We start from the raw sequence: 22,685 nt of genomic DNA, 5'->3' as shown, positions 1-22,685 counted from the left end.
AGAGAGCAACAGCCTCATTAAACACATCCTTCTCGATTTCCAAGAGGCATGTGAACCGCGGACAACCTCTTCACCTAGACGTCATGTCCTTTAACACGACATCATTCATCTGCCTTGGTTTCATATGTAACCTTTCAACCATGAAGTTGCTTTAGAGGGTCAGTAAGGATGTGCCCCTAACTTAACACAGTGAACCCCGGGGGCGTCACCAGCTCAACTCATCTGTAATCACAGAGGAATTACAGATGAACTGAATACTGATAAGTGAGGAAGAAGGCTGGCCTTAAGGAAACCTGCAGGCCCAGTCCAGTGAAAACAAGCCCGCTTATTAAATCAAAAGTCTACCCACACCTAGTGTTTGTATAAGGGCTTGTAATATTGTCATAGGAAATATGTACCTCATTACTGTATGATAAAGTATTGTGTTTTTTTTATGTTACCACAGCCAACCATATTTTTGAGTTAGCAAAAAAGTAAAAAGAGAACAATTATTTTATAAATATATATATAAATATATACGTTTAATTTGTAAAGAGCAATGTTAGCAAAAAAATATATAATATTGTATGAGTCCACAGTTTAGTAAAATAGAGGCAGTAGGCCTACTTAACTATAATAACATCATAAATGCAATAACAATTCTATTCATTCATAGTCAACTATGGTCGTAATAAAAAAAGGTTTAGGTTCCGAATATAATCCAAACCGTGTGTGTTTACATTTTATTGTCTTCACTCTGCAAACTTCAGCAAAACGAAAGTATGCAGACAAACGCAGTATGCAGCTGGTTAGTGAACCACTATGAGACCGGCTCTTTCAAGACTAAAGCCCTGCTCACGCACTGCAACACTTTGGGCTAAGGTCTTGTTGTGCAATCATTTGGATGCAAGACAATCTTCAAGTGTTCTCTTACACCACTAGAGGTTTTCCTGGCCCAACTCATTGTAAAATATGTGAGTGGGAGCAGTTTGAAACCGGCTCTCGTGCACCGCTTTGAGTGTCATTCTTTGAGAGTTCACCACAAGATGGAGCACAAGACGTTACTAGATGGACCCTAAAAATACTTTTATTTTTAAGAAATATCTTTCAATGGACTTCAAATACCAACCCCCATTTCTAATAACTTATATTTTGCACAAACGCACATATAAAAATGCATTCAGATAGAATTTGCTGACAATAAAAATCACATACAGGTTTAAAAAGTGAGCATATCTCAAGAGAAGCAAAAAACATGAGAAGCACATACAGTATACAACCCAGTTTTTACAAAATTACATTATCGATTAGTTAAAAATATGTCTTCATTCATATTGCATTCAATATGTCCTTTTTCCTCAATTCATCTTCCCTTTCCATCCTTCTGAGGAACTACTTTTCTAATTAAGTTAAGTTCCTCTTTTTTGCCATATGTCCCGATATATCATTTCCACTAACCGCAACCATCTTCCTGGTCGTCACTGGCTGGGGCTCCGCTCCACCCCCCTCACCGCCGTCATCAGATGGCTCTTGTAAGTCTTGCTGAGGCCAGTCATCCAGAACTTGAGCAGCCTGACGTTGTCGTCCTCCCCGGGCCCCGTGGCCCCCAGCACGGCCAGCACCTTCTGGGTGTCCTCCCGCCCGCGCCCGTCCACCTTGGAGAACTTAAAGAGCACTTTGACCTTACTAGAAAGAGGAATGAGAGGGGGAGAGAGAGAGACAAGAGAAGTCAAGAATAGATTTCTATTTATTATTCATTCCAAAATACAACATTCCAAATACTACATACATTTTGTATGCTTTCACCACTTCTATGTAGGACAAAAAGACCCCATCTACTCACTTCATCCACTCCTCCTTCAGACACAGCAGGCAGTGAGACACCACCTCCACAGACAGGTTCTCGTTGGACAGGGCCACCTCCAGCTTATTCAGTAACGTGGGACCTGGAAGATGGCACATGGACATGATAGCCATTTAACTCTCACTCTCTTCAATACTGTTAGATCTGCAGGATAAAACTCCCTGTTCCCACCAATTTTGCATTCTTCTACACAGACCGATATGATTTAGAGGATAAAAAAAAAGCCACTGGGTTGGATTGAGCCGTGGGTGCATCGGTGTCATTCTTTGGATCCACATATTTTGTCAGTACTTTGAACAAAGTAATGGCTGCAGTAAAACATTGCGCAAGGTTTAACGACGTCACAATTTGTTTCTTCATGGGGGAGCCAGTGGCATGAAGAGTTACTACACTTCCACAAGACGCTCACGAGGTTTTCCTCAAGCAGCAGAATGGGTCACAGTGCGTGTTCCAGGGGTCTTGCCTTTGTCCGTGGGCTGTACGTTGGCGCTGCTGCTGATGAACTGGTACATGGAGGCGATGTCATCTTCACTGACAGCAGAGTACTGGCAGCTCTTCTCCGTGTTGGCAACGTCTACCAACACAGAGAACTCTGAGGAGGAGGGTAACAGGGGAGCAAATGTTAAGCCAGCCACTGTTAGAAGGAGACTATAACAACACACGGCGGTGGGGGGAATCATCCAAGATCAACACGCCCTCAATACCTGAAGAGCTCACATGGGTGGGGATGGTAACATCTGGGCTGAGGCCCAGGAAGTTGCATCTGTAGGCCTCCTCGTACTGAGCACTGTATGGTATCAAGCGCACACAGCCCACTGGGAGCAGGGCCTGAAACGACAGAAATAAGATAAGATACACGTCTATTATCCTTGGAGGGAAATTTGTCTTGGGACTCCAATGCTGTCACATATAGCTGCTTTACATAAAATAAATAACAATGCAAATGCAGACAATACATACATGCAGGACACAGGCCACATGTCATACAACATACAAGAAACAGTGCAATTCTCACACACACACACACACACACACACACACACACACACACACACACACACACACACACACACACACACACACACACACACACACACACACACACACACACACACACACACACACACACACACAGTATTACACCATGGGTCATGATCAGTAGTACTATTGCACAATTTGTTTGGCCCTGGGGGCATTTAGGATCCTTAATGTTAGTTTCCACACAAGACCAGTGTTGGGAACCTTACTTAAAAAAAGTAATTAGTTATAGTTACTCACTACTTGTTCCAAAAAGTAACTGAGTTAGTAAGTTTGTTAGTTAATAACTAGTTACCAGCGAACGTAACTATTAGCGTTACTGTAAAATAAAAGTTGCTATATGTCAATGAATTTGAAGTAGTGCCTATATCTCCACCTTGAAAATGCCAACTTTTCATCGGATTAGGCTGCTTCTTCGAATCTGTTTGGTGTTGTGTGTGTGTGTGGTGCGTGTGGCCTGGCTTGTGTGTAAAAACACTGGCTCCGATTGGCTACCATGAAACATGACTCTGCCTTAGCCAATCATAATCGCTTATCTTGTTGTTAACCCACCCGATCTCCTCACTAGCAGTTTGTGTATGGAGCCAGGGGTGCGTTCGGATTACGCAGTTTATTCAATCAATTCATAGTAACACACCGCATTTAACGCTCAGTTACGATAACGGCGTTGTAACGACGGAAAAAGTAATTAGTTAGATTACCCCGTTACTGAAAAAATAACGGCGTTACCTAATGCCGTTCTTTTAAACTGCATTATTCCAAACACTGCACAAGACACAAGCAAATCATTCGGAACCGTATGGCAGTATGTCGATCATTTAAAACAAACCCCATAGGAAGATGGTGGTGCATACCTTCAGCACCGTGAAGGCCGACTGGATGAGCCCGGGGTCCGCTCCTCTCCATATCACCTGGTTCCCCATGAGGACGTGCCACACCAGCTGACGGAACTCAGCTGCACCCAGCACCTGCAGACCAACAGTCATCACACACTCCCTGGTCATGTGCTGGTCATTGATCGTCTGGGAGCGGTGAGCTGTGTGTTCCGGTGTATTCGTCTCACACTCGTCCAACTTCTTTTGTTTTTATTCACATTCCAAATTAGCCATTTAATTACATTCCAGTACTAAGGCTTAACTGCTACCCACATTTCCCATCTGGGATTAATGATGAACATCTTATCTCATCTGAAGATTAATGAGTGATTGTTTGTTTACCAGTCTCAAATGCCTCAGGGATCGGAAATGTGGACCTGGAAACTCCACGGCTTGTCCTTCATCACACTGGAAGTTAGATCCCAGCTCACGCTCCAGTTGGTTCAGCTGTAGTTTGGAAGTGACCCCCTCAGCCCCCTCCCAGCAGCTGATCTCCTCCTCTTGTTCTGTGAGTGAAGACAGACTTATATTACAACAGGTTACAACATAAAACAAGTCTCTCCAACCGGATTTACAGGCTGTGTTAGTTGTTGAAATATTCAATATTTCAACCTTTTTTTAAAAACTATTACCAAGTCACTTTTGGGGGTTTTGATGAAATTGGACTGTAATTATCAGATTACAACAAATATTTGAGTCAATAACTGTTTAAATGTAACTATGAAAGCCACGCTGATTAATGCTAATTATAAAAGCAGAAAAGTGATGAGGGTGAAATACTCTGTAATGAACAGATTTAGTGAAGGAAATTCCAGAATCGTATTAACACGATTCTGGAAAGATAAAATTGGGGGACTAAATATAACTACATCATGTACTACATGCCTAGACACATCATTAAGATTTGAATGCTTTTTTCTGAAAGTCCCATGTTTTCTGAAAGTCCCATGGTTTCAGATAACACCGCTGATTCACACTGGTGTTCCCGGTCACCTTATCGAGGTAGTGAATCACTCTTTCCTGATTGAAACAAGAGCTGGACAGAACACGGTTGAAAATCCCAGCACAGCCTATAAGGACACGCAAATCCAATGTTCCGCAAAAAAACTTAGTGATAGGAGTGTATTGTGACTGCGTAGTAGGCAACAGTTTCAATTCGCTGGCCATAAAACAACCAATCAGGACATGCTAGCAAACAGAAAATCCCTCCTCAAAGTTCCTGGTTGCCTTTCTCTGCTCAACCATGCTGATCTACTGCTCGACTTTTCTTTGCATTTTGACTTTTGGAAAAAGTCTGGTTGGTCAGGGGAATTTTCTTTAAATCCTGCGTACAGCTTTAATACCTTTAATATATAGATAATTCTTCATCATGAACAATGACAAATTGTCATTACAAGTTACTAGAATAAAGTGATCTCACAAATTTACTAGCTTTCCCTGACAGGCAGACAATATATATATATATATACATATGTTTTATTTTAGAAACTGACATATACAAGCAACAAAATATTATAATTTGTGCACCTGTATATTTACTTAAAAAAGGCAAAAAAAGGCTAGTATCACCAGTGATGGATGGATCAACTCATGGTTTCAGCACCAGTATCATCCTAGTGTCTTCAACAAGTGGCTGCCTACCAGTCTGCCTCTCTTTGAGGACCAACGTGTCCTCTGTGGGGGCCCCCTCCAGCAGCTTCTCCGTCAGCCGGCTCCCACAGGCCTTCAGGAGCCTGGAGGAAAGGGGGAGAGACCGCACAACCAGGGTTGGTCCAACGCTACCATAGATCTGTCAGAAACTAGACGGGGTACCGCTTTTACGGGAGCAAATCACCAAGCTGGCTTTTTCCCCTGGCACGCTATTGGCTGGTTTAACACAATGACGACAGGGAGTCGTTTGAACTACGCCCACTGATCACGCCTCTTGTGCTGAAGAAAATGACAGCAGCCTCCCCAGACCAACGTGCAATCTAGGATTGAGCTTGGTCTGGCAATAGCCAGGCTAGTCAGAAACCACAGCAGAGCGTTTTTTTTTTTTTTTTTTAATCATGTTTTGTTTTGTAACTTCTTATAACAAGGCAAAGGCCATCTACATTGCACAAATAACACAGCAATAATATAAAATAAGCTTAATATTCATAATAACACAAATAATAATTACACAAATAAAATTAATAATAATGAAGAAAATAGGGCTCTTAGGGATTTCATAGGACCCTGATTAGGGCGGTCTCGGTACGAACATGTATAACATGAGGTACATAAAGTGTGCAGGTAGATACACCTTAAACAGAGCGCACTGACCAGCTAAAGGAGGAGTGCAGGCTGGCCCAGAGGTTGGGGTGCTGGGTGAGGGAGGTGAGGGAGCGGGCCGCACTGCCACTCCTCTGGTGGGGGAAGACTGCAGGGGAGAACACACTGTTCATCCGCACCGCCCGCTGCGGACACACTCCCTGCTCATTATCGAAGACCTGTGGAACACAAGAGGTCACGCAAAAATGCTAGGGGCTGAACATTCCCCACGTCCCCACCACAAGTGTGTTCACTGCTTTAAGGGCTCCTTTTTTACCAGCAGGTGTGTGACGTCGATGAGCCATGACAAGCCATCTTTAAAGCTATACCTTCTTCTTGTCCATCTAGACGTACGATGAGTATCATCCATGATGCCAGTTAGTGCAGTCACTGGGCAGGCTGCTTGTTTTATCGTCTACCTGGATGGAAACTCCCACCTGTACTGTAGCTATGGGGTATGGAATTTGAAGTGGCGTGTAATGGATAACCAACATTACACCTGCTGTTACAAGAGGGCCCATTTTAAGGTATGATATGTAATTTCGGCAACTAATCGAACTAAAGACCTAGTTTGATGACCTACAATGTTTTTTTTTTAACAACATTTTTTTTTAATGTTTTTGATTTATAACATCAACTCCTGTCCAGGGACAACAGATGTAAATTAGCCTTGTGGCTATAATCTGGCCCAATTATATATTGTGCATTGTCCCTGTCAAATAAACGTAAAAAAACAAAACAAAAAAACAAACAAGGATTGTAGTGAGCTAGTGTGGGATCCTGAGTCGTTCTATTCTAGTTCCCTTGAAAATGGATCAGCATGAATCAGGCAGAATTCATGTCCACGGACTAGTTAATGTGTTTATGTTTCATTGACATTTATATTATATATATTAGTCATATTTATGCAAGTTGTGTTTATTCATTTAATTGAATAAGTAAGTAAAAGTAAGCAAGTAAAATAACGTTAATACAACAGTTCAACGCAGGTCAAAAACCGCATGGGCGGGTTCTGAGTGGGTGTGCCTCAGAGATACTGCTGGTTAAAGTGACCTTACACACACTGTGCTTATCGATAAAATAAATAAACAGACTTTCCATTTGGGCGTGAGAAAGTGAAAGCCCTTCTCACTGTCTCTCCCCATTCCAGCAAATTCATTGTCATATTTGTACTTCCGTCACAGTAGGGGAAAGTATGTCAGTCCATCCAGCCTTGGCCAGGGAATGTTCCCCCATATAAGTGGTATGGCCTAACTGGCCTTGATTGGTCCACCTGGGTATAATTGGTCTGCGTATTTAAGTCTCATTTTGTGTTGGGTTGGCTGTGCTAAGCTATGCTAAATTGCTAACAGCTATCTTTTCTTAAAACATTCACTTATATTTTGAACACAGATTTATTTTTGTTTATTTATTCTTGGACTGTTTTTGAAGTGAATAAAACTTCACTCTTTTTGGAATTGCCCCTCGTTTTTGCACACTCTCCTGTCCAGTGAGTCCGTATCCCGAATATGTGGGGTGACCACGTCGGTACCTCACAGGCATATTGGTGGAAACTAACTCTGACTTTTTTCACACAAAAAAAAACCACCTACAAAACCTGTACACATGTTTTTGATTCAACTTCAGATTGATTATATTAAGGAAATTGTCCAGCTGTTTTCTCTTTCTGAGAAAACAACAATCCTTCCTCCTGTGCATAGTTGTTTTGATTCAACACACACACACACACACACACACACACACACACACACACACACACACACACACACACACACACACACACACACACACACACACGAGATGGCTCGTTCGCGAACGAATCAGTTCGAACAAACGACTCTTTAACATGAACGAACCGACCTGATTCCCCGTTTCAGTTTGTCTCGTTCGTAATGTTCGTTCTCCGAGACTCGACTCCCAGCTCCACCCACTAGTTGCTGAGTCGCACTGACTCGCGAGTTGCCGTGCGTTCACTGACTGTGTTTCGCGGTGAGGACTGACTCAAGGACTGAGAAGTCACGAGAGCCAGACGGGCAACAACATCCCGATTCCGAACATGAAGCTCTCCTCAGCTAAAAGGAACTTAGTTAATGTTGTGTTGATTGATGACAGTTTGCACCATTGCACGATCATGATTTGTTTGAGAATGAGAACGAGGGAGGAGCTGAGTCTGACCGACTCAACTGTGCATTCGTGATTCGTTTGAATGAGAACGAGGGAGGAGCTGAGTCTGACTCAGTGACTGAGAACCATGATTCATCGCTACCGGAAACACGACTGAACAAACAAACAAACAAACGATTCGAACGACTCTTCTTGGCGAACTGACCGACGCGAACTGATTCATTCAAACGAATCATGAAATCCACCACTAACACACACACACACAGTGCAGTGATCATATCCACAGATACAATGTTTTGTGCGTTTTGATTCAACCAAATTTAAATAGTAAAAATGTTAAGTCTATGTGTTGGAAACACTGTATTAGCTTGGTGGTTGGGCAACTTGTCCTAGTAGCGCTTGTAGTAAGCTAGACCAATGACCGCTTCGCGTGTTTCCTCAGAAGTTAGGGGGTAAAGGTCAGAAGACCCCGTTGACATACGACCTCACCAAATGTAACAGACGGTTACCTTGAATAAAATTACAATTACATTTTCTCTCGTTTTGAAATAGTTGGAAACAATTGGGATCATGCAAGTACGCAACTCAAAGTCTGTCTGGTTGTTCCAGGACATTAGAATGCAGATAAGTGACATCATCGTGTCCCCTGTGTGTTAGATCCCCACCTTGAGCGCCGTGCTCTGCAGACTCTGTATGGTCAGCCTGAGGTGGCGCAGCAGGAAGGGCCAGGAGTTGATGAGGTAGATGCGGTCCATGGCCACCATCACGATGCTGTACCACCGCTGGAAGCCCCTGGCCAGGCTGTCCTTGATGAAGAACGTGTGCGAGAACACAAAACCATGCTGCTCATCCCCGAAGAAGATGGGGCCCTCTCGGCCCGGACACACCTACAGGGAGCGAGTCGACACCCAAACATTAAAAGGTGACACATTATGCTACTAGGTCTGAGTGTAATTAGCCGTTACAAGCCGTTTTGAAAATCTGTCTCTTCTGACATCGCAGGTGGGCGTGTCCACCTAGATGTATGACAGATAGATGAGCAACGTTTGCTACAGTCCACTGGGTAGGCTGCTAGACTGATCTAGTCATACACCATACATGCAGTCATACATCTGGGTGGACACGCCCACTTGTAACGGCTAATCACACTCACACCTGGTGGTATAATATGTCCCCTTTAAAGAGAAGAGAAACACATGGAAGGGGGACAAAAAAGGGGGAACATAAATGGTTGTTTCTGGTATCCATGTAGCTCTGGATAGCTTATAGAATGTGAGGCGCCAGCCCTAAGGTATTGAGGTTACCTCACAGCTGAGGCTGCGGACGCAGGCTTGCCGCACCACGCTGAACAGCTGGGACTGTCGGGGGTGCTGGTGACTCAGGAAGCGGATGCCCGTCTCGTCGTCGATGCTCACAAAGCCTGGGTGGGACGCTGCCAGAGACCGGCAGCCCTGAGAGGGAAAAGGGCAAATAGAAGGAGCAGGTAGGGGGTTGGCCTCTTGCTCAAGGATGTGGATCAGTTGTGGAGATCGGGGTCAAATATCCGAACCAATACACCATGCTACCCCACACATCTTTTATTGAATACAGAGCAAATGTTTTGTTTAAGGAGACAAATGATTAACTGAGGATAAGCAAAACATTGTCTTACTTGACTGGTTAGACGGTATGGCAAGTTCAGGGGAGAGTACCTAGGAGGGTATTTATGTTGGACAATATCATGTATTCTGATTCGGTATCTGGGGTTGCTGGTGACAAGACTCACATCGCACATTTCTCCTCGCTGTGAAGCTGAGCTGTTAGCCCTCATGGTGAGTCCTTCTCCCTCGCGGTCTCCATCGCGGTCCCTGTCGCCAGGTACGGCTGCACCTGCCTGGGAGGGAGACGGCGAAGGAGGGTGCAGAGCCTCGGTGCAGAACAGCGTGCGAGGTCCGTGGAGCTCACAGAAGTGACAGAGAGCCACCAGGGCATTCATCTGAGGGGAAGTCAACTAGGGTTAGAGCGAGATTGCGGTTCATAGTTCATTTAAACATTAGCACGTAGGGGAGGAACTATGAAATAACTCGATTATTGAAATAACGGCATTATAGATACTTTTTTTTTTTTACAGGAATCATCTGCTCTTCTTACCGTTCTGACTGAAATTTAAGTACAAGGCTTCTTGAAGAACATCCAATAAGCCGCTTTGTTTTCGATATAACGATACAATTGTACGCGGGATGAGACGGTTAACAGCTTGGATTACATATGGCCCTCATGTTTCCTCTCCGTGTAATAACGTCATGACCTCTACTAGATGTGGTAGTAAACAGGACACTTGGGTTGAGATTGTTGTAGGTAAACAGGACCCTTGCGTCCAGCCACCTCCTCGCCGCTGCTCGATGTGGAAACAACAGGTCATGTGACCCAGAAGTCACGCGCTCGAGCTCACATTACTCTTGATTATTATTACCGTTCTGGTTTTTAATTGTTGTTTTAGAATTACTTTTAAATTTAACTGACACTTTTAAAGTGAAAACGAACAAACAGATGAATGATATGCCTTGCGTCTATTTCTTCTATTTCGCCAACAAACACAGTCGAACTACATTACCCACAGTTCTCTGGGTTTCTCGGTTCCGTGTTTAAAGGGCGATTCCTTCAACCCATCGTGCTCCTTCAGGTAGACGCTAATGAAAAGTTAAACAACGGCCGTTTAATCTTCTTATTTTTGTTAAAATATGTAAAATAAATCACTAATAATAAGTTGATATGTGATTTGTTTGGTGGACGGGTTGTCTTGTTAATTTATATGTTACATTAAACAATTTTGTTCCCTTCCGTAGTAGTAACACATTTTTAAAGTCACATCAAGTCTTCCATGTTTTCCCCGAAATATGTATGATAATACTAGCTCACATATAAATGACTGTTACTGGTAATTACGATTGTAACGACAGCACCATTTCTTTTAAGGGTGATCAATGGCTTCCGGACAGTCAACAGTGACGGAGCCCCCAGGGAGCCCCGCGGAGCGCCGGGTGCGGAGCAGTCTGAATAATGTTGACACATCCTGCACAGAGACAGTGGAGGAAACGAGGCAAGAGGTCTCTTCAGAAATCACAGCAGGTCATTTCCCTCCCCGTCTGTGTGTGCCAGATATTTTGAAAATGATCAGTTGAGTTCATGGTTAATTCCTCGTCATCTTTTATATGACTATAACTAATCTGTGTCTTCCCCATTCGTCAGTTTCATGATTCATGAAACTGAAGAAGCCCTTGAAATAGGTCTGCTTGACTTAGACGGAAACACCCCGCACCAAAACACGTGCAAAATGTATCGTGTCATGGCCTGGAAGTTAAAAAGTACATTCCAGCTTGCCATTTGAACTTGGAAGACCTTCAAATATGTAACTGGACCTCTCCATCTGGGGCAGTCAGATTCTCAAAACTCTCTAAAGTTAAATGAATAATACAAAATTACATACACAATTTGTACACCCATTTTGGTGTAAGAACATGTTGCATGTCATTTCATTTTTGTTAACAGACTCAAAAGAGTCGTTTTTCTACTTCCTAGCTGTTTCTAGCAGTTCCAATAAGGTTCAGTTGAAGGCTGTAGCATTGCCTTGCGTTCTCTATTGGGGTAATGAGTAACTTGGTACCAGCTACAACCATTCTATTAAGGGAGGGGCTGGGAGATAACAAGAGATCCAAGCTGTGGGTCAAATTCAGCTTTTATTTTTTTCTCTTCTAAGATATATCCCCACAAGCAGTGATGGAAAGTGAGTGAGATTTGTTTACAAGCGATCACATACCAACATTCCTCCTAAAACAACACAAAGATACAACATTGTATTGAATTAGAATAAATAGTGCTCTGGTTGTATTTTGACATGCTTAAAGCAAAGCTGATGAACAATATCTTATTATCTTTGAAATATTCAATCTGTTTATTCAAGCGCAGAGCAGGCATCCCCCTGTCGATGACCTGAGTTGTTCTCACATGGTCTGGCTGGGTGCCGGTGAACTTCCAGTATTTTACTCTGCTCCACTCCCTACCCTTGTGACTCTGACTCAGGATGACTGGTGGGACAGATGGTGCCTTTCGTCTGCAAATGTATAAGTCTTGAACCAGAGGATTTATACCATAACGTTAGACCAATACTTTCAAGCCAAGGGCCATCTTTTTACTCATATAGCAGTAATAATAAATAAAAAACATGAGTAGGAAAGGTCAGATCAGATTTAAACAATACATGATTGTAGGCTATTCTTTATAATTTGTCTACAATTATTTCTGCCTGATATTATTATAACAGTGAATGATTTATCTCTATTTTATTGTATTTAGGAAGAATAATACATTTCAATATAAATATAATACTATCATACTAAAACAGTCTGAAAAATTGACAAATTTATTAATTAAGTGTCAGTATGTAATCCCCTTGTAGCCCTCCTCTGGCGCTATACACCTGCCTCTCAAACACCTGTTGGCTAACCCGACACCCTGCTCATCATATGGCCGTCTATCTGTTATGCCCAGGCTCCACAGAACCACGGGAGGAACCGGTCACCGAATGCCGCTTCTTCCTCGCTGGAAAGTGCCACTTTGGCCCCCGATGTCGCTGGTCTCACAGGTGTGTTCTACGACTCCTGATGATCCGCCGCTGCCACCGGGCAGAGCAGCAGGGGTTTCATTTGTCAAGAGGATTTGGATTAAATCGTGTCAATTGTGTTCCAAGTGTGTGAATGGAGATGATCTCGTTTGGCCTTCTTTCGTAGTGACCCAGAGCCTGGTGTGTCTGAACCAGATGGGGGGAAAGAGGAGGAGAAGTCGGAGAAACACACGAAAGGAAAAGCCAAAGCTAAAAAAGCACCCAAACCAAAATACACTCAAGGAAACGGTAATGAAAATGAAATGGATCACTGTAACACGGGAATATTACATGGTTATATAAGTGTCCGCTATACATACCGTCCCCCCTCCCTCTCTCCTCCCTCTCTCCTCCCTCTCTCCCCCCCCCTCCCCCCAGAGGCAGTAAAAAGTAAGAAAAAGCCTCGAATGCGCACGGCGGATGACGTGATCTCGCGGATCCTGTGGGACACGCCGGCGGACGCGGAGCACTTCGTGGTGGGCTACCTGGACCGCTTCCTGGGTGTGCTGGAGCGCCCCTTCACCGAGTTCAACTGGGACGCCGACCCGTGTGACTGCGACTACTCTAAAGAGCTGGCCCTGCCCAGACACAGGATCCAGTACTTTGCCTTCAGAGGACAACGCGTCTGGGACCGCAACGGCAGAACGGACAGGGTGTTCGGCTCCACCGGACAATCTCTGGCTCCCCCCTTTGGAGAGGAAGGGGAAGCAGGGGGTGAGGCTTGTTGTGCGAGGCCCGGGGCCCTACGGCCAGCACGCACGCACGCACGCACGCACGCACGCACACACGCACGCACGCACGCACACGCACACACACATCAATTCATGTCACTTTTCACATGTTCATAGGAAAACATGGTAACGTTTGTGTTTGTACAGGAGTTGAGACACAGGATGCAGAGCAGACGGACTCGATGGGCAGCGGAGAAGCCCTTGAAAGGACAGAAGATGGGCAGCGAGTAGAGAGTGTGATGGTGGAGTCTTCTACTGAGAGCACCCACCTGGAAGAGATCACGAGCACTCTGGCCACTAAAACTGCCCTAGATGAAACTACTCAGGAGCCACAGCCAGAGAGAGGGGAAATGGAGGCAGTGTTGGATGATTCTGTTCATAGGTAGAATTGAATACAATATGGCTGAAGACTTGAATGGTGTATACACTGTATACAAAAACTCGATAGTTTAATGCACATTTTCTTAAAGTTCCAACTTTAACAATGTAAATCTTGTTATCCTCAGAGAGGGAGGAGGGGAGGGAGAGACGGCCCAGGGAGGGAGTTGGGATGCATGGAGCGACATCTTGAAGAACCATGAAGAGCAGGTAACCTGGATCCCTCTGCTGATAACATTGAGCATGATAATACCTTTTAGGGACGTTATCTATCCATCCTCTGCCTCCCGTCGCTCTGTCCTTGCTTACAGCCCATGAAGAGAGTCCATAAGCCCATAAGCTGTACAGTATCTCCCCTGGATTTCCTTTGAGATGTGGTTATAGGACCAACTGTAGAGTCCCATTGTATCAGTAATTTACTGGTTAGACATATTGAAACACAATGCAGGTATCCTTAATGGTTGTGTTGGCTTACATTGTGTGAGTTGACCGTATCGTCAGATATAACGTCATTGAAATTGACCTTAAGAACACATTCATGTTCTCTTTGTTTTTCACCGGCCAGAGTCCCTCTGAAGAGCCAACCCCGCATTCATCACTGGAGCAGAAGGAGCAGCCCAGCGGCGGCCGGCCCGCTAGACGCCGGCCAACACATTTCATCACCTTCAGGGCCAACACTCCCGGAATCCTCTCAGGCTTCCAGCGGCTGCAGCAGGAGGTCTGCGCCTTGCTGCCCTCCTCCACCCCTCACTGGTTGTCCTCCTCCACCCTCCACGTCACCATGTGCCTCCTGGTGCTGGAAGGGCCCGAGGAGGTGAAGGCGGCCGCCGAGATCCTGCGGCGCTTTGCCTACCTGGACCGCAACCCCCCGTTGGTCTTGACCTTTCCCCTGAAGCTGAAGCACTTCAACGGGAGGGTGCTGTACCTGAGCCCCCAGCCTCCGCAGCGACTGCAGGAGCTCAACAGAGGCCTGCAGGAGGCCTTCTGGGAGGCCGGATGGCTGCACCGGAACTCCTTCAGCCCGCGCTACCACCTCACCCTGGCCAAGGTGTATGGCGTGGAGCGGGAGCGGGTCTTTGACGGGGTGGGGGAACTGAAGGTGGGGAAGGGGCTGAACCTGGGACGCTTGCCGGTGAACACCTTGCACATGTGTTCCATGGGCCTCAACGAGAATGATGATTTCTACGAAATTGTGTGTTCAGTTACACTTAGGTGATTAACATCTAGTAGCGGTTACATAAACGAGTACATCTCTCCAGTGGTACATAATACCCTCTTTTACTGGGTGCAAAATCATTTTAGTTTTGTGCAGGGCCCTTGAACACATGGCGCCGTAGGCTGCAGCCTGGAGGGACTTGTGCATTAATCCGCACCTGCATACAGTCTTTGTTTACAGGTGCAATACCCAAAACTCTGTGGCCTGGTTGCCTCATGTGGTATTTGAGTATTTTATGAATACATTTGTCTTTTTTAATGAACTATGTTAAATGATTCCAATCAGCCTTTCATATAGCTATTAATACATTCCAATTGTCTTCTGCAGCACTTTTTTTTTTCCTCTTCTGTCTTATAAATATGTGATGCATATAAACACATTATAGATTGCAAGCGCACAATGAATTTCCACAAGCGTTTATAATAAATTATGACCACCAGATTGTCAGAGCACATTAAATATTAAATTGGTTATTTTAAATCCAACGAGTGGTGCTATTTCTCTAAATGGCAGCGGGGCGACACACGCTGTGGCTGTGCCACTACACTGTGGTCAGACAAAGCGAGAGAGAGAGAGAGAACAGAGGCTGGCTAAATGCTCTGAGCAACTCTTGCATACATAATTACATTTTTCTGTGTGTTTATTCTCACCGGCCGCCTCCTGGATACACGCTCCACTATTCTGATGTAGGAGTCAGTGGGCATGCTGCACTGGATCACTCCAGTTTGCTCCCTTGTTCGCATGATCTCTGTGGCTACCCTCCCCCACTCCCTTTCAGTGACACAGAAACACAACGCGACTGCCCCCCCCCCCTTCCCCTCTTCTGCCGCCCCTTCTTTCAATGGTAGACAAACACCACGCTCTTTGTGACGGTGTGGTGGTCTTCTGTATCCCTCTCCGTCTCGCTTCAGTTTTTGTTGCGGTTCTTATCTTGCCCAGACCCAGTGGAGGACGCTTGAGGCGCGCTCTCCGGCCATCACCAATTTTTTATTTGTATTATTCTTTGCTTGTTGAATCACTGGAATCCATCCATTTTGCAGCCTTCACTGGAAGCTGGTTTTGCCTACAAATTCATTGTATGTCGCGCTCACTCCCCTCTCTCGCTCTCTCTCTCTCTCTCGCTCTCTCTCTCTCTCTCTCTCTTTCTATTCATCGCTCTCTCCATCAGCCCCCCCCCCCCTCCCTCTTCCTCTCAACTTGTTCTCTCTGCCTGTTTGAGAACCCACATTTTTCCTCCCCTCTCTGTATCTATGTTCCTTTCTCTGCAAAATCCCCTCCTCTCCCGGCACCCATCTGAATGTGTGTGTATGCTGTTACTCTGTGCATCTCTCTCTCAGGCTGGGTCTCCATGCAACACCGCCATCCACTGCCGTGCTAGTCAGGATTTTACCCCCATGCCTATTTCATGTGTGAGTTGATTTTTATTCATCTTTATTTCCCATATGCCTGAGCAGGATTGACCTGCCTAGATGGATGTTTTAGTTGCTTGTGTCGTGTGTACTGTGTCTATATGGTAATGAGGAGGCAGCAGGTTCATCTGCATGCATGTGATTGGAGGGGCTTGATTGAATAGCATTTGAATGGTGCCCTTGATATCGTTTGCTGTACAGATAATGAAATGACAGAATCCTAATCCTTGTTAATGGATTAATTATCTTTGGGACATATCATGTCGCTGCATTGTTGTGAGGCTGCTTGGGCATCCAACCACAATGGGTTTCGCCCCTATAGTCCCTGACGGGTGTCTCCCTAATCTCTCTCTCTCTCTCTCTGTCTCTCTCTCTCTCTCTCTCTGTCTCTCTCTCTCTCTCTCTCTCTCTCTCTCTCTCTCTCTCTGTCGCTCTCACTCTCATGCTCTCTCTCTTTAACTTACTCGCTCTCATTGAGAGCTCCTCTCTCATCCATCAACACAAGTACCTCTCCACTGTGACCAGACAACCATACAATTACTATAGCTTTCTTAAAAAAAACTTGCATAGATTTTTGACAATATCCAATATTGTCTCAGCCATTAACACTTTTTTTTTGGCATGTTTTCCAGCCTGTTTTTCCCAGGATGCTTTCTTCTACTCACACACAACATCCTGGGCTGACGGCTGGCGGTGTCGCTCTTTGAGTGGGTAGATATTTCACCGAACCCCCGGAGGAGAGAGAGAGAGGGAGAGAGAGAGAGAGAGAGAGAGACAAGGCGTGCAGCAGCAAGAGGGAACCCTTCCTAGTGCTAACGGCCAAGGTAAGAGGCTGATCGGCCCCTCCAGTCACTCACCATGTCGGGGCTTAATCGTCTGTGTGGCCGCGGAGGATTTACGACCGCGCGGGACAAAAATAAAAAAAAGAATGAGTTTGATCTCCGCACCCGTAGCACCAGAATGCATTACTAGTGCTGATAATAACCGCGTGTCCTTTTTATTTGGAGCTGTTTGCTCCGTGATTGATGAGGTATTTCTTTTTACAATGCACTGTAGAACGATGTACGTGTGACTTGATGGTGATTTGATGATGCGTGTGTTACAAGTCCCATTCAATAAATACTGCAAGAGAGAGATGACCTAATCCTGAAAAAAAAGGCATTCCTGCTTTTACAGTTCAGATTGATTGTCTTTGGGCCATTGGCCTATTGTGCGGGATGAAGCACTATTCTGCTCTGTATACGATTGCCAATTAGGTCAGTAGTTTAGAAGCATTTCTGTCACCCTCAGCTTGTCAAGAAGGAACCTGAAACACATCAAAGCATTCGTTTGCACTGAGTTACTCTGACTTGCTTCCTGTACATTATTATGTCTGAGCTGGACTCACTGAATTCATCATTACAATGTTACAATGGATATTCATATAGAGATGTACGTAAACGTTAAATGTGTGTGTGTGTGTGTGTGTGTGTGTGTGTGTGTGTGTGTGTAAATGTGTGCGTGTGAAATCTTTATTTTTATCCAAAATGTAATTTATGATAGGAATGCATCCCATTGCCCTGCAGACTAAATGGATATAGATAGATGTAGTGCACATGAACTGAAGCCATACACACTGGCCTGGTGTTAATTAATGTCTCAGAGCCAAGGCAGTGTGTCACTGGGGTATTATGGCTCTGTCATTCCCGTCTCGTAAAGGCAATCATTAAGAACATCTCTTTTACATGATTATGTACGCGTGGCTGTGAAACAGAGCAGGTTTCACTAGAGGAGCAATGTTCACCGTTCCAGCTGTGGACGACAGTGATCATCTAAAGGATCTGCTCACAGCACCGTGGGACTGGAGCACTTATGTTTGTGCCGTTTGAAAAAGAAAAAAAGCTTTTATTTTTGCAGAGAGGGCGCAGAGAACACGCTCCCCATCTTAAATTGCTCTCATTACACTGCCTTCCTTACAAAATGGCCTCTTTCTGTATGTTTAGATATTACGGCATCTCACCCTCTTACCTTCCCCGCCACCGTAACAACGTCAGCTCAGTGCAAACACACATGAGCTAATCCTCCCATCTCTGTGTATTCCCGCGTTTGGTTGACTTTGGGGTGTTTTTAACACTTGCCTCACTGCTCCCTGGATCCTCCTCCTCCTCCCCCCCCCCATCGCCTACTATTGAGCCAGTCTCAAATCACATTTATTAGCCTTTGGTTATGCAATCGTGATGGCATGATAACAAGCTGGCAGGGTGCATCAGATCAACGTGAGCTTTCCTCTCTTTGACAAGTGCTGAGTGCCTCTACGATGGAGCACTGTTACTCCCCCAACCACTATCCCCCTTCCCCTCTCTATGGGGCCCCGGGAACTTTCTCAATGGACCAGAGGACATGTCACGCCTCACCCGAAATTGACTATTGATTTTTGATCAGTTTCTTGCTTAACATTGAGGCCTTCCCTTCTGTTGAGATGTATAACGGCACTGTCGTTTAATGACTGATGCGCGGCTGGCTCTCTGAAACATATGCTGAAATGTTCTCAATACATGCTGAAATATCTTCTGATCGGTCGTATGACTGGAAGAAAATGGGTGAAGGGGCGGAGGCGGACATGTGTATTTATTTATTGATTATTTGACATGTGTAATGATGGATCTCATGCTAAGATCAAGATAACATAAAAAAACATTATGGTTTGCATCGAAAGTCAACTGCTGCTTTACATAATCCATTTGAGCTGTGTGTGTACAGTGTGCATGGATGCTTGTCTTATGGACATGTGACCTGTGACAACAATTTAAAAAATGGAAATGTAGTGCCGGCAATTATTTGATTTGGGACAGTTGGACCAATGCAATCATTAACGTGGCTTATTGTAATAGGCTTAAGCCACCCTGTCTGGCCAGGGGGCAAGTGGTTAACTCATTCTGGGGCATGGCAGCCACCACCACCCGTAAACATGAATCAAAAACTCCAATCTCCAATATATTCTCTTCTTATTATGATGTTACAGCGTCATAACACGGCCCTATTAATGGTGGCACGATGCATCGAGTCAATGGAGGAACTTTGATAGAACGCGTTTACAGTGTGCAGCAATCCAGTCTTCATCCAACTGAACAGCTGCATCAGAAGACAAGTCCGCACAGAGCCAAGCCTCAGTGCAAATGCTTCTGATTTTATTGAACCCTATAAAACTCAAAGAATGCTTTGCTATGACCAGCGTTTTGCTGTGCTGTACAAGCCTTTCTTTAAATGTCACGTCTTGTTATGGTCCATTCTCTGCTCTCCGTGCCCCTCCCCGACACCACTGTCTTCAGGAGAAAGGCCTTCTGATATTTTAATCTACACAACTCTTTGCTTGTTGTGTGCTACAGTCTCCCCCACTGTTTCTCCTCTGCCATTGTGGAGGGAGTCCAATGTGGGTTTGGGCTAGCCAGACTTTTCCCTTTTATTTACCCCAGCACCCAACCGACACCCCCGGCCCCCACCCACCCTCCAGCCCCCGCCCACAGGCCTTTTTATGCGTAGGTGTATGCTCATATAATGTCACACCACCCCCATGTCACGTAACATTGATTTGTGTTCACTATAAACCCCTTATCCCAAGGTTAAGAGGCACTTTTTTATTCATGGATAACCAATGCATGCTCTACAAAAACTGATGCAACACAGGTCTATCAAAAACACATCTATATTCCTGAAGGTCACTCTTCATTTTCTCAAACGGCTTTTCCTTAATTGTTCGCCGTTAAACGACAACCTGCTCTCCCAAACCAACGTGAGGCCGCGCTGGCCTCCGTCCTCCCAGTGAGGTCCTTCAGGTTTACTCTGGTTCACTCTAACCAAAGAGGAATAGACGGATGATATTCCAATCGTTGCATCAACTGCAGGATCCACCGTCATGAGTTGTAAGTGGGGCAAGTTGCTAGGCGACAGGTCACCTGCAGCCCTGGAGCCTGTAGGGACCCCCCCCCACCCTCCTCCCTTTCCTCCCCGGCTTCCCATTGGCCCAGCCAGACCTTCACCCTTCCTCGGCGGTGCGTTCCTCCCCCCTGTGGGCTCCCTCCCACTTTACGTTCCACTCTCGCGTTGCCTTGACTCCTCTGTGCTTCTCCCCCGGTGCAGGGTGGAGGAGCGGGGGGCATTTGATCCGGGAGCATGGCTGCCATGGCGTTGGTCCCCAGCTACAGCCCTTCGCTGTGGGTCAGGGTGTGCCACGCCCTCCCCCGGCTGGACCTGACCATGGTGATGAGGGACAACAGCTTCATCCCAGACAGCTGGGAGTACCAGCAGGTAAAGGGCAACCCGTCACCACACCGGACCCCCGCACCTCACCGCACACAGCAGGCACCTGGGGAAGGCTCCGGGGCCTGACCCCTCACCACCCCGGGCCCCGCACCTCACCACTAGGGATCGGCCGATATGGATTTTTTTTTAGGGCTGATGCCGATACCGTTTTTTTTTCATCAGCCTTAGCCGATGACCGATACACCGATGACCGATTTTCTTGGAGCCGATGTTTGGAGCCGATGCTGCTTTTGCTCCCTCACTTGACATCATAAAAATGACACAATGATGGTAACAAATGTTACAAGTCTCAATTTAAAAAAGGAACATTTATTGAACTGTCTGTCTGTCTGTAAATCATGCCGGGGAAAAAAAGAAAAATAAATATTTTTTTAAACGGCGTTGTGTATCAGCCGATGGCGATACACGTAAAAAACACAAATATCGGCCGATAATATCAGCCGGCCGATATATTGCATTTGACATTTTGTTTTCTAATTATTTTTACGATAATGTTGGTGCTAACCGATTTGGACAAGACTACGCCAACCAAATCTCAGCATTGCGCCTCTCAGTTCCTTAGAAGACGTGAGAAAGATTAGTGCCTTTACACACGCACTGAGATTTCCACCATTTCACGATGGCATACAGAAATCAGAGCCACAGTTGCACTACCAGTTTTGGATTCAACCTCTTGGTATGTATTTTAACACAATGCTGAACGACAATATATAAATATATTGGTCTTTTCTCTGTGTGCCAGTTCGTCGGGTTCCATGCTGTCTCCTCCATCAAGGGAACAGGCTTCATCATGAGCCAGTCCTCCACTAGTCTTGTCACACTACGGTGTTTGTGACTTTCCCTTGGCGCAGAGAGCAAATTATCCTCCAGAAGAAGAAAGAAAAAGAGACAGCAAGTGCTTTGAGAGAGAGAGGGGAGGGTGCTGCTGAGAGAGAGAGAGAGAGGGAGCGGAAGAGAAAGAGCGAGAGAGAGAGAGACATAGAATGAGAGAGTATGAAACGGCGCAGAGGGAGAGCGCAATGGGCAAGTAGAGGGAAGTGGAATGGTGGAAAGAGAAAAGGGGAAAACGAATGGGAGAGAGGGAGGGGAAAGAGAGAGAGAGAGAGAGAAAGAGAGAGAGAGTGTGGCCATGAATGTATTTAAGTAGGTCACAGATTATTAATAGAGATTCACTGGGGTGGATAGAAAGAAAGAGAGGGGGGGAGGGGGAGCGAGGGACAGAGAAAGCGGAGGAGAGCGAGAGAGAGAGAGAGCGAGAGAGAGAGAGTGAGCGAGCGAGTGAGAACGTGGGGGAAACCGGGATGCATGGGTGGGGGTAGAGATGTGGAGGGGGCACGAGAAAACAGGGAGAGAGATGTAGAAATAGGGAGGGAGATGGGAGAGGGAGTGAAGGTATGGAAAACAGGGGATGGCAGTAAGCAGATGGAGATAATGCCAGAGATAATGCTGTGAATATCACAGAGAATGTTTACTTCATGACATCAAGACCCCTGGCCGACTGAAAGCGTAGCGCGGCTTAGTGACGTTACAACTAACACCGCAGTGCAGGAGAAGCGCTGGTTAAAACCACATGAGGAGGATCCAGACCATCAACAGCCGAGCAAAAAAAACCCCTTATTATGAGTGGGATTAAAGGCATCAATGGAATCACCTTATAATTATATATACATGTACGTGTATAAACACGCGGTATAAATATAAAGTGTGGCTTATGTGGGATTCACGCTTTGTGAAGAATTTATTTTTCTAAATGGTTTTAATTTGGTTCCTTCTCCTGGTGGAGATGGTTTTGCAAGACGAGGACAAACGGTGGCATTTAAGAGGATTACTTCCCATGTTTC

General features: G+C 45.4%; 3 protein-coding genes across 3 annotated transcripts in view; 2 read left to right on the top strand and 1 right to left on the bottom strand.

Annotated features, from left to right (window-relative positions):
- Positions 1-1,044: 1,044 nt before the first annotated feature.
- On the bottom strand, positions 1,045-10,527 carry flcn (folliculin). The gene is made up of 12 exons (XM_084471606.1): positions 10,303-10,527; positions 9,938-10,147; positions 9,477-9,623; positions 8,838-9,059; positions 6,061-6,227; positions 5,398-5,489; positions 4,099-4,262; positions 3,736-3,849; positions 2,548-2,671; positions 2,307-2,435; positions 1,823-1,925; positions 1,045-1,665 (listed from the first exon to the last, which is right to left on the bottom strand). The coding sequence occupies exons 2-12, from the start codon at positions 10,145-10,147 to the stop codon at positions 1,458-1,460; spliced, it is 1,680 nt and encodes a 559-aa protein (XP_084327732.1). The 5' UTR covers positions 10,303-10,527; the 3' UTR covers positions 1,045-1,457.
- Positions 10,528-10,701: 174 nt separating this feature from the next.
- On the top strand, positions 10,702-15,590 carry leng9 (leukocyte receptor cluster (LRC) member 9; the record flags this gene model as incomplete). Its single annotated transcript, XM_084472340.1, is given in 9 exon segments — positions 10,702-10,730; positions 10,732-10,834; positions 11,151-11,280; positions 12,700-12,793; positions 12,939-13,060; positions 13,190-13,525; positions 13,690-13,924; positions 14,049-14,130; positions 14,486-15,590. Coding segments are annotated over 9 exon segments (1,782 nt in total). The 3' UTR covers positions 15,137-15,590.
- A 1,674-nt stretch (positions 15,591-17,264) lies between these two features.
- ttyh1 (tweety family member 1) overlaps positions 17,265-22,685 on the top strand; it is a 17,058-nt gene continuing 11,637 nt past the window's right edge. Inside the window, exons 1-2 of the mRNA XM_084471558.1 lie at positions 17,265-17,369; positions 20,662-20,829. Coding sequence (XP_084327684.1) covers positions 20,695-20,829 — 135 coding nt within the window. The 5' untranslated portion in view covers positions 17,265-17,369; positions 20,662-20,694. The remainder of the gene's footprint in view (positions 17,370-20,661; positions 20,830-22,685) is intronic.

Source organism: Micromesistius poutassou (genome assembly GCF_964030765.1).
Source record: "Micromesistius poutassou genome assembly, chromosome: 8".
NCBI classification, from domain to species: domain Eukaryota; kingdom Metazoa; phylum Chordata; class Actinopteri; order Gadiformes; family Gadidae; genus Micromesistius; species Micromesistius poutassou.
The sequence above is the reverse complement of the archived record's forward strand: the minus strand, read 5'-3'. Positions and strand labels throughout refer to the sequence as shown.